The 12,857-nt window shown below is 39.8% G+C and overlaps 1 protein-coding gene across 2 annotated transcripts in view; it reads right to left on the bottom strand.

The window, feature by feature from the left end:
* Positions 1 to 1,376: 1,376 nt before the first annotated feature.
* ABHD5 (abhydrolase domain containing 5, lysophosphatidic acid acyltransferase) overlaps positions 1,377 to 12,857 on the bottom strand; it is a 67,898-nt gene continuing 56,417 nt past the window's right edge. For both annotated transcript variants that reach the window (XM_073630306.1, XM_073630305.1), the window contains exon 7: positions 1,377 to 11,496. In XM_073630306.1, the coding sequence (XP_073486407.1) occupies positions 11,407 to 11,496 (90 nt within the window). In that variant the 3' untranslated portion in view covers positions 1,377 to 11,406. The remainder of the gene's footprint in view (positions 11,497 to 12,857) is intronic.

The raw sequence follows: 12,857 nt of genomic DNA on the forward strand, positions 1-12,857 counted from the left end.
TTCCATCTCCCACAGAATGGCTACAGTATGTACTCATGTGGTAGACAGATTAGTCCTGTCAATTCAAGGAGGTGCTCCTAATGACAACTCATTATGTGTATAAAAGATACCTGTTCACAATCTTTCATTCAAACCTCACCATCACGGGCAAGACCAAAGAGCTGTCAAAGGACATCAGGGACAAGATTGTAGACCTGCACAAGGCTGGGATGGGTTACAAGGCCAACAGCAAGAAGCTTGGTGAGGAGACAACTGCTGGAGCAATTATTCGCAAATGGAAGAAATTCAAAATAACCAATCATCCTCAGTCTGAAGCTCCATGCAAGATTTCCTCTCATGGGGTAAGGATGATCATAAGAAAAGTGAGGGATCAGCCAAGAACTACATGGGAGCAGCTTGCGAATGATCTCAAGGCAGTTTGGAACACAGTCACCAAACATACCATTGGTAACACAATACGACGCCTTGGATTGAAATCCTGCAGCACCCGCAAAGTCCTCCTCCTCAAGAAGGCACATGTACACGCCCGTCTGAAGTTTGCCAATGAACATCTAAATGATTAAAAGAAGGATTGGGAGAAAGTGCTGTGGTCAGATATGGCCAAAATGTAGCTCTTTGGCAAAATTGTGCTCAACTCGCCATGTTTGGAGGAAAATAAATGCTGACTATGGCCCTAAGAACACCATCCTTACAGTCAAGCATGGAGGTGGAAACATTATGCTTTGGGGCTGTTTCTCTGCTAAAGGTACAGGCTAACTTTGCTGCATTGAGGGGCCAATGGGCAGGGCCATGTGTTGTAAAATCTTGGATGAGAACCTTGTTCTCTCAGCCAGAACACTGAAGATGGTTTTTGGATGGGTCTTCCAGCATGACAATGACCCAAAACATACTGCCAAGGTAACAAAGGAGTGGCTCAAGAAGAATCACATTAAGGTCATGGAGTGGCTTAGCCAGTCTCCAGATCTTAATCCTAAAGAAAATTTATGGAGAAAGCTGAAACGTCGAGTTGCCAGGTGACAGCCAAAGAACCTTAAGGATTTATAGACTATCTGTAAAGAAGTAGACCAAAATCCCTCCTGAGATGTGTTCAAATCTGGTAACCAACTACAAGAAACGTCTTACCCCTGTTCTTGCCAACAAGGGTTTCTCCACCAAGTACTAAGTCATGTTTTGCTTGGGGATAATACTTATTTTGCAAACTGCAGCTCAATTTATAGCATTTGTATCATGTGTTTTTTTTCCTGGATTTTTGGTTGAAATTCTGTCTCTATCATTTAAAATACACCTATGCAGGGGATCAAATACTTTTTTGTCCCCCACTGTAACTGCTCAATGCACAAAAAAAAAAAAAAAATCAGAATAAAAGAATGAAAGGCTCAAATTTAAACATTTTATTGTATTTGATAACAACAATGCTACATTAAGCTAGTTATTTAATATACTGGACCATATTCTGTGAACTCAATACTATGGTTGTCATTCAGCATGAAATTTAAGCATTCACAGAGAAGACAGCTAAATATACATTTTCATAGTTATAATATAACAGAAAACCAAAAACGTATTGTGCAACCTTTCTTCTAAAGAGAACAAAAAGCCTTAATATATGTTCTATATTTAAATTTAAAAAATATATACACACTATTGCATATTTGGCTGACAAAATGGCTTCTGCATTTAGTCGTCACATTTCTTATTTATGAACAGCAAGGTGCATTTTTTACACTTCAACTTCCAGGCAGTGAATTTCATTTCCACTCTGAAATAAAAGTTCTACTCCAAAACCTGGAGGCAGGTCGCTATGGAAACACCTCGCTGCAAAGTAATGATTTCCTAAAGAGTACAATAGATCTCTTTTGGGTGAAATGAACACTACATTATAAAATGAAGTTGTTTTATTATTACTCCAGTGACTTCCATCTCACCATAGCAGCTATTCTGAAATACCTGAAAAATGTGTATCCGTTATACTCACTACAACCAAAAACGTATAAAACTATATATACACAATAAGTGGTAAAAATGGTTAGGACAACAAAACTTTGAACAAATGTTTAACAATTAAGACGTTCACGAATGTCTAACTAGGGTACCCGATAAAAATGTGCAATTTTAAAATATGTTATTGCTTTTTTTTTTTTTTGCAACAATTTGAATGCACCCCCCAACCCAGGGATTATATTGTGCAAATGACAGTCAAACCTTTTCCTTCAGTTTGTCCATTTTAAGTGGAATTCTAGACAAATGGCTAATTACGCAAATAAAATAAATATTGTATGTGTAGTTTTATCTGCAAAAGGGTTTGAAATTCTCAATGGCTATTCCTGTGAGTTACACACTTTTGGTACATTGCATACACTGTTATACAGGCAAAGTATCTCTTTTCTGGTTCAGCTATGCAACTTCATATGTCCTTATGCTTTAAAATTGGCAACTCCACTTTTGCAGGAAAAAAAATACAACAAATAAAAAAAATATATAGCAGATACAATTGCTACACAAGTTATGTTGTAATTTAATGTTATTAAAAATTCCTTTCCCTTTCAATCTGCAGTGGTAAGCATGCAGGCTCCGCAGATCGGCATTTCTGATGCTATTTGTTTGTTGGGCTCAAGTAATGAAGCAATGAAATCTTTTCTTTCACTGTCAGAAACCCATTCAAAGAAAGAAAAAAAAAAATCTAGAGATGAACCTGAAGTAATCATGCAGGCTCCCAAATTCTTTGATTCATGACTTGTGCCCAATAAAACAATCTCTTTCAATGGAAGAGCATGAGGTGTAACATTAAGGTGGATTATAAAGAACCAGATTTCAGAAAGAAACTTAGAAACTGTGTGCAGGCAAGAAGGCCCCAAAACGTAGGCAAGAAGGCCCAATCGTAGAGCACTACATTAGTGTTTTTGTACAATTACTTCTAAATTGTATATTTATATTAAAAAGAAAATAAACCATTTTTTTTTTTTTTAGTGTAAAAAAAGGTTTTGTTGAGATACTCCAAGGGTTAAATACTTCTAATAAGGATGCAGACCCCGCAGCTTTTTTTATTAGAATGCTGAGAGTGCACCAAGTGATAATGAACAAGACCCTCCCATTCAGATTACATATCCACAGGACATGGTGAAACAAACAGAGCAAACTTTCAGGAGAAAGTTAGTGATCTGTGACAACAGATCAACAGAGGAGCTGGGGGACGTCACTTCCGGTTGCAGATTGTGTACCTTTATGCAAGTTACTACTGTTGATTAAACTCCTGTTTTTACTAAATATTTCACTATGGAGATTTCCTTTATCTCATATGGCCCCCACTGATTAACCATCAAAATATTGCCCCAATCATCCCACCCCTGGTCTGTGATCTGAGGAAAGGAGACTAGATTGTGATTTGCCGCAAGGATTTTACATACCGAAAGCCCTGTTACACCCTTGTGGTCTCTAATTGAGGTGAGTTGCTAGGACATGCTTTCAGTGGATTCTGGATGGTGAAAGGGAGTGTGACCACAAGACTTTAAGAGTTGATGTCCATTTGCACTTGGATTTTATACTTCACATTCTCCTACTAATCATTATATATAATTTCCTGGAACCTCCTCATGTAAGCCTACAATGGGTCAGCTCTGCCCCTCTGATCCCCCTAAGACAACCTTCAACTTAGCCTATAAGGGCTACCTTCTCCCCTTAGTCCATGTTCTTTTTTCATCCTCGCTCCCGACAATTTTTTTTTCTTTCCTCCTTTTAAAATCCATATCCTGCCCAGGTTTTCAGCCTCTCCTGTGATCAGAAGATCCCCCCTTACAGGACTGTAAATCTCCCTGGGCTGCGGGTTCCCTTGGTGCAGGGATTTCTCATGTCAGCCTACAGCGGGCTGGAGATTTGCTTATACCAGCTAATAGCTGGTTACTACTGTATTGGATGGCAGTTTAAAAAAAAAACTGCTAATGAAGCTGGCGGCGGGAAACTGTGGTGAATCGGGTGCAGAGGAGTCAGTGGGCTTGCTGTCATGGCGTGGGGGGGGGGCAGTCGTCTCCCTCGGCATGGCTGGTGACTTGGCGGGCAGTGAATGGGAAAGGCGGGGCGGACAGCTTCTTGCGTTGCTATGGAGTCGGCACGACGCCGTCTGCTCATTGGTCAGGTGTCTCCGCTTCTAGGAGACGTCCTGACCGGCTCAGTGAGAGCAGCATATCTCCGTCAGGCCTGTGCTTGGTGAGTTAGTGGTGGGGAGAAGGGGACTGCATTTACAAACATGTAACTTTCAGACTATACATTTCTTGGCTCATTGGTATTTTCTACTTATAGTGCCCCCTACTGTTGTTGCTTAGCCACCAGCCCCTGAAAACTGAAGCTTGGAATGGAAAGGTAGGATGAAGAGATGATTTTGTTTACTTTTTTTATTTAAAAGAGTGCTCTCCTCTGTTTTTTGCCACAGAGTGGAAACTCTGGTGTGGGATAATGCTGAACCTTCCACCTCTAAGCAAGAGTTGATCCGTGGGAGATCTCGTCACCGCAAGGCTTCCTAGAAAAAGCAAGCACGCGGCCAGAGCACAATCTGCTTCGTTATCGCCAGTAGTGGCTTGTGGCAGTCATGCAGACCCAATCCAGAACATCTCGTAACGGCCCAAAGTTAAAAACGTCAGAAGACCATATAGCAGGAGGATAATTTCCTCCTCAGAGAAGTCCGCGGACGAGGCTACCTGTTGGGCTTGCTCAAAACAAGCATTACCAGGGAAGCAGTTGTGTGACTCCTGCCTGAAAGATGCTGCAAGGGATTCAGTAGTGGATGCTCAAAAGGTGAAACGATGAGACGGTCTGAGTCATGAGTCAAGAGGTTCAATACATAGAGACCAGGCAGCCTCTTCCCCCAGGATGATGCAGAAGCAGCTGCTCCTGAGGAAAGTTTTTTTGGCAATAGCAATAATAGTTATTCGTCAGATTCAGAGGATAGTCTGAGAAATCATGTTTTTGACTTTGTTCCAATTCCCACTTTGGTGGATGCAGTAAAGGAGGCTATGAGTTGGCATGAAGAAAAATCTCTGCATAAGAAACAGAGAAAATATTACCCTGACCTGAAGAAGTCCACTTATTTTCGAGATACAGGAAATTTTGGAGAAAGAATGGGCAAAGCCGGATAAAAAGATTAACATCCATAATAGAGCATAATAGAGCATCAAAGCTATACCCTCTTAATGCCAGAGATGCGGCCTTGTAGGACACAGACTTGAAAACGATATACACAGTGGTGGGGGCGGCATACAGGCCAACCATAGCCTTAAGACCCCTGGCTGCAACCCTGAAAGTTTGGGTCTCGGAGTGTGGGTCCTGGGTATTGGGAGAGGTGAGTAGAGGGGAGTTGGTTCTTCACTCCTACAGTTCATCAAGCTAGCAGTAGATTTTCTAGCAGACGCTGAAATTGACAAAGTTCGAATGACGGCAAAGATTACAGTCCAATTCTGTTACAGCGCGAAGGGCCTTATGGTTAAAACATCGGGCAGCAGATAATGCATCGAAACACAGTTTATGCTCAGTTCCCTATGATGGAAAGCTTTCGTTTGCATTCAGAGAGTTTCCGGGGTAAATTGGGCCTTATCTCCCAAGAGAGAAGGAGGCAAAGTCAGCCTTTTCGTCCATTCAGAAGATCGAAGGTTTTCCTGCAGATGGCAAAAGAAAAGAGATGTAATCTTTTATCCCTATTGGTATCTAATGTTTTAGACTTTCTTCAGTCTGGACTCAAAATGTCCAATCATAGGTGGGCATTTAATTACCTGATCATCCGGTTCTTGAAGGCAGCAATGAAGGTTAGGCCTTCATTATTTTCCCAAGTGGGATTTGACTCGTTTTAAAGGCCTTAATGGATTCACCGTTTGATCCCATTTCCTCTTGTTCCTTATTCCACCTGACTTTAAGGACCATCTTTTTAACGGCTATTGCCTGTGCCAGGAGGGTTTGAGAGTTGTGTGCCTTGTCAGTGAAGGAGCCTGTCTAATCCTACCAGACAAGATAATTCTGAGACTAGTTCCAAGCTTTTTGCCAAAGGTGTCCATGACCTTCCATATGAATTGGGAATCTGTTCTTTCGGCATTTCCCAAACAAGGTATGAACGACGAATGGAGGAAACTGGATTTGGTCAGGTCCCTCTCGACATACATAGAACGAAGAGTTGGGATTAGAAAACAGGAGAACTTGTTCATCTTCCTAAATAGCCAATGAAAAGGATGTGCCATACCACCCAGGATTTTGTCGGCCTGGATTATCAAAATGATTCAGATCGCTTACAGATTACAGGGGCTCTCTACGCCAGGGAATTGAAAGCTCATTCAACAAGGCATGGTGGCTTGCTTCTTGGGCGGCACGTGCAAAAGTGTCAGCGGAGGTGGTTTGCAAGGCAGCAAGTTGGAGTGCGGCCAAGACGTTTATCTGCCATTATAGAGTGGATGTGACTCTTTCATCTTCACAGGCGTTTGGGTCTTCGGTAATTGCGGCAGCAGTTGCTCATTAAAAATTGATCTTTTGCAAGCAGATATTGGAGTGGTCTCTTTATGGCTCTCTTTCCTCCCTATGTTAAAAGCATTGCTAAATTATATCCCGTTGTAGGCTGACATGAGTAATTTTACTTTCCTGGATCCTCCTCTTGTCAGCCGTGGACTTCCCAACCCAAAGTCATTGCAAGGTCTCATTTAGAACATGGGCTGAGGGGAGAAGGTAGCCCTTATAGGCCAAGTTAAAGGTTGTCCTAGGGGGGACGGAGGGGAGGAGCTGACCCATTGTAGGTTGACATTAGGAGGATCCAGGAAAGTAAAATTACGGTAAGTATGGATAACGATTTATATATATATATATATATATATATATATATATATATATATATACATATACACATACACACACACACACACACATCAGGGCCCTCTTTAATACTGATTGGACCCTGAGCAAAATTTTCTTCTATATATATATAATTTTTTTTTTTTTACATGTACTTTGATTGGAGAGGATTTTCAGCATGATATTTGCTAATTTACTATGTGTTTTATCTGATTACATTTATTGGACACAGTTTTCACGTTTCATTATATCAATTTTCACTAAAGTGCTGTGCGGATTCCACATATAGCAAGTTATTGTATTATTTTTTTTCAGCACCAGTGATTTCGGGGCACTACCCAGCAGGGTTAACATTTTCAATTGCTTTTAATGCTATGCCATTTATCTAATGCTGTTTGCACATATCTTTTGCACTTTGGAGGTAGCACCACATTTAATAGATTTTTTATCAGAGCAACAAAAATGAAGAAATCTGCTACAAAGTGTTTTTTTTTTTATATTCCTGCAATGCATGTTAATCACCCAGATGAGGTTTTTTAATTCTCAACAAAATTGGAGTTAATGTTTAAGCATGCTCAATGGACAATAAATCAGTTTCTCTTTTTAATTAGCAGAGGGTTACTAGTTGCACCGCGTGGCAAAAGGCATGAGAATTACAATCAGTACTGACAAAAAAAAAATTCTGTAGCTCGTAAGCATGTATTTGGATTTGTTTCTCTGTCTAATAAACAGAGGGTTCCAAGTTGCACAGCGTATGTATTTTAACTTCGCACTTGCCATATACCCGGGAGTTCCAATCTAAAAATGCAAACTTATTTTCTTGCAGATCCACTGGATTCTTAAGTGGGAACTGAAGTTGCCAGTTTAAAAGTGGGAGAATCAGGAAGATAAATGATAAATCCCATGGGAAGTTACTCTGTAATCTAAACATCTTCAAGAAATCTAGGGGGGCTGAGGGGAGCTCCTGCACACAGAAGGTTTTTTTAGCCTAATGCATTAAGATAAAATAACCTTCGGACTTTTAATAAAAACAAAAAAAATTTGACTTTAGTAACACTTTAAGGGATGCAAATTAAACATCACCCTATAAGAACATATATTTGAATACCACTGATGCTACCAGTGATCATAAGCTACCAAGGCAGGGATAAAAAGCAATAAGGAACACCCAAAAAAAAAATAAATAAAAAAATAAAGAAAAGAAAAGGTTTTTTTTTTATTACTCAACTGTACTGGTTAGGTAACAGCATCTACACCAATGCAGTGCTTTCTTTACTTAACGCAATGGAATAAGCTTCAGATTAAAATGTAATTCTGCCCAAAACATTAAAATACCTTTAACAGATACATGTTTGAATGATTAGATCATTGCCGGTCTACTGTATGCAAAGCTGACACAAAACCCAGTACAGAACTCAAAGCGATCTAATTTTATTTTTTTTTAAACAAGGCAAACAATCAAAAAGCAGTGTGACATCTGAGGATCTCCTAAGGCTGCGTACACATGGGCCGAGAACTGTCGGTTCAGCAGGAACCGGTCGACATTAGGCCCAAGTCCCCTGGTCAGAACACAATAGTTCAGCGGAGGATGTTTTTTCTGTTCAGCCCACCAGGTTGAACAGAAGAAAAAAAACCAAATAAAAAAACGTATAGTGTATACCCCACCCCACATAACTATTCATATATATATATATATATATATATATATATATATATATATATATATATATATATATAGAGAGAGAGAGAGAGAGAGAGAGAGAGAGAGAGAGAGAGAGAGAGAGAGAGAGAGAGAGAGAGAGAGAGAGAGAGAGAGAGAGAGAGAGAGAGAGAGAGAGAGAGAGAGAGAGAGAGAGAGAGGAGTATACATGGTCCTGTCAAATGCACAGGAAGAATTCCAACTTTCATTACCCCACAACTCTCAGAAGGACCCTAGTACCACTGCCAATTATTTCCTGGCAAAAGAAGAAAATATTGCATACTATGGCATACTTTATTCACTGCATGCAAAAAAATAAATAATGTCTAGTGAGGTGGCAATCAGAATGGATTTTGCTTCATCTTTTTGAAGCTACGCTAAACTACCTCACTGGTAGTAATTAGGAGATAACTCAACACAAACTAAGGTAAAGTTAAACTGAGTATTATTCAGGGATCATTTCCAATCTACTAAAATCCTTGTGCCACATTAGTCCAGCCTGTTCATGAAAAGCTTAATTTGTAACAAGGCAGTTTTTCCCTGGATTAGCAAAGCCACAATCGGAGACTGTATTTGCTTATCCTAGGTAAGCCATAGATACAAATTAAACAAGAACGCCTCCAAGCTGCTAAAACGATATCTTTATAGTAGGGATACTCTCTTAAGGCTCGTACACACTATAAGAAAATCAGGTGAACATTTCCGTCTGATGAACTTTCGTACGATTTGCGTATAGTGTGTACACAACTTTAGACAGCCGATTCCGATGAAAATTCTCGAAACTCCAAAATATTTCTTGAACAGGAACAGAACAAATGAATTTCGTTTAATGTGTACAGCTTTCGTACGATTTCCATACAAGAAAAAAAAAAAATCAGAAAGACTGCGCATGATCAAAAACAATAATCAAAATAAATAAAAAAAAAAAAAAAAGCCTTTGTCGTACGAGAATTTTCGTACAAACTTTTGTTCATCGGTTCCGATTTGCTGTAAAACAGCGAGGATTTTCTAACCACTTCAGCCCCGGAAGAATTTACCGCCTTCCTGACCAGGCTATTTTTTGTGATACGGCACTGCGTTGCTTTAACTGACAATTGCGCGGCCGTGCGACGCTGTACATAAACAAAATTGATGTCCTTTTTTTCCCACACGTAGAGTTTTCTTTTGGTGGTATTTGATCACCTCTGCTGTTTCTATTTTTTGCGCTATAAACATTAAAAGACAAACGACAATTTTGAAAAAAAAAAAAAATGAAAAAAATGAAAAAACAAATAGGCAGATATGTATTCTTCTACATATTTTTGGTATAAAAAAAAAAAAAAAAAAAAATCGCAATAAGCGTATATTGATTGATTTGCGCAAAAGTTATAGCGCCTACAAAATAAGTTATTGATTTATGGCATTTTTATTATTTTTTTTTTTTACTAGTAATGGCGGCGATCTGCGATTTTTATCGGGACTTTTTTTGAAGCCATTGACATTTATACAGAGATCAGAGCTGTAAATAGCCACTGATTACTGTATTAATGTCACCGGCAAGGAAGGGGTTTACACTAGGGGCGATCAAGGAGTTAAATGTGTTCCCTCACTGTGTGTTCTAACTGTGGGTGGATGGAACTGACTGGGATACTAAGAACACACGATATGTGCCCTTTCCCCTGACAGAACGTGGATTTGTGTGTTTACACACACAGATCCACGTTCCTGCTCTGTCAGGAGTGATCGCCGGTGCCCGGCGGACATCACGGTCGCTGGGCACACGCATCCGTGACGCACACACGTCCCCTATACCCCTTAAAGCGGCTGCTGTACAGCTACGGCGATTTGCGCAGGGGAGCCATTCTGCTGCAGTCAAACGACGGCAGGCGGTCTGCAAATGGCTAATAGTGTGTACCCCACATTAAGCTGGGCATACTCATGGAGTTTTTTTCTTTTAGTTTGAGGGAAAAAAAAAAAAAAAAAAATCACATATCCTTGTTGATGCAGGGATCTCTCCCACTTTGTTTTTGTTTGCTGACAACAGGGACAGGGACCAGAGACCCCCCCCCCCCCCTAAATACACTAATCAGTCCTGCAGCCAATCAAATGCTAGCCTTCCAGCATGACCGTTCGGGCTTCTGTTGTACAGACAGCAGTACACAGACTGAAATTCGTCCAGTTCCTGCTGTCCCGGGAAAATTTCTGTACATGTATACCATACTTTAGTTTACTTGTTTGTAGAAAGAAAATAGATTAATTTAATAGTACATTAAAAAAGGTTTAAATACGTCGCAATTTTAGATTTTTATTGCAGTCATTGTGGTATTGATAATGGTTATCTATTATATGAAATGCTGGTAGTGCTTTCATGCAAACCTTGCTGAATTTCGGACGCCTCACCACATATCCCAGATTCCCAGGCATACAACTCACATTCAGTACTTGGCACACACAGAATGATTATTCAACATTACAAAAATAAATACAGCAATGTACGTACAATTCAGCTTTGTCACAACATGCGTGGAGTCACAGTCACACAAACAAAATATATTCGGATAAATAAATCCTTGGAGTCGTTTGGCGCAAGGCCTATTATATTCCAGTTTAAAACTTATAAATGATACTATATGGCTCTGTAAATATATATATATACCTATGTATATGAAAAAAGTAAATATAGTTCTTTTGAAATTCAACAATATAAATATAAACACTTTGGAAACTTGTAAAAGCTGTACAGTGCTATGTCTAAAATCCGTTCCTACAAAAAAGGCACAATTCTGGTTCAAGTGTGCAACTGTCTTGCAAGGAAAAGCACCGATACACAGGGCAAGGGAGCAATCCGCGAGCTCTTTGCGTTACTTTGAAAAACGTATGCAGAAAAGACTCTTCAGAACAAGATTCCTAGGTTAGTCCACAGAATCACAAATTTCGGTTACTTTTTGATTGAAATCTTCTGGCTGGTCAGCAAACACATAATGGCCAGCACCACGGATTGCCTAAAAAAAACAAAAAATAAAGAAATAAATATGCTGTATCAAAAGAAAAAAAAAGAAAAAAAAAATCATACAAAAATACACATTTTTTACATTGGACACATTTTGTTTCTTATATTCCACCTTGCAGGGAAGTGCAAGAATATAGACAGCTGAACTCTGATACTGGCCAAGCTAAGGTTTAGGAAATTTCAACCAGCTTTTGAGCACAAAAATAATCACAAGGATTACAGCAACCTACCAACAAGTTTTAAAGTAGTTATAAAAGGCTCAAGGTTTTTACCTTCATGCATTGTATACATAAAAGGTAAAAAACAAAACAAAAACACCTTCTGTGTTCAGCAGGGCCCCCAGCCCCCACTAAAACTTACCTGAGCCCATCCAAATCCAGCAATGTGCATGAGAGCCTCAGCTCTCTGGGGACTCTCTCTCTCCTCATTGGCCGAGAAAGCAGTAGGAGCCACTGGCTCCCTCTACTGTCAATCACAGCCAGTGAGCCAATGAGGACAGAGCGGGGGTGGGGCTGAGCCACACTCAGTGTGAGAATGGACACACAGCAGTGGCTCGGAAGCCAGGAGAGGCAGCAGGGAACCTGAAAAGAGGAGGCTCAGGACTGCTCTGTGTAAAGCCACTACACAGAACAGGTAAAGGCCCCTTTCACATTACCGCAACTTGAAAGTCGCACGATTTTGCGGATGCGATTTCAGGGAATGGCTGTGTAAACTTGAGGTCTATGGACCTCACCTTGCATCAAAGTCGGACCAAAGCAGTACAGGAACGACTTGAAGTCGCAACAGATATTAATGGTTATCATTGGAAATCATAAGTACGACTTGTCATGCAACTCTGATGTCCAAAGTCGCAGAAAAAGTCACACAAGTGTGAAAGGGGCCCCAAGTATAACATTTAAAAAAACAAAAAAAAAACAAACAGTCCTTCATCACTTTAATATGTTCATGGCTTCAATAAAGACTGTTTTTGGTATGTCACTTTGCTCTGTATGGCCATTTTTGTGATCAAAAGATTTTTTTTTTGTTTTTTTGCTAGGTTTATAGCCAACATAATTACTGGTTATATGAGAAATTAACTTGGAAGGAAGTTCTGTCACAGTTAAGAGCATGCCCAAGATGACCTCGGAGGAAAGATTATTCAGGGCATATGCCAAACCTTTTCAAATGTGCCAAGATGAGTGATTAACTTAGCACTTGGTAAGTGTAGTATACACTGACCTATTAAAGAGAAAGACCTTATATACTGAAGGTGGCCTGTGAACTATAATGAAACTTGTATAAATAAAACTAGAGGAAAGCGATTTAGAAGACACAGCAGTTCTCAAATGATGCTTGTCATAACCCATAATGACG

This window comes from Aquarana catesbeiana, linkage group LG05, assembly GCF_042186555.1.
Source record: "Aquarana catesbeiana isolate 2022-GZ linkage group LG05, ASM4218655v1, whole genome shotgun sequence".
In the NCBI taxonomy this organism is placed as follows: domain Eukaryota; kingdom Metazoa; phylum Chordata; class Amphibia; order Anura; family Ranidae; genus Aquarana; species Aquarana catesbeiana.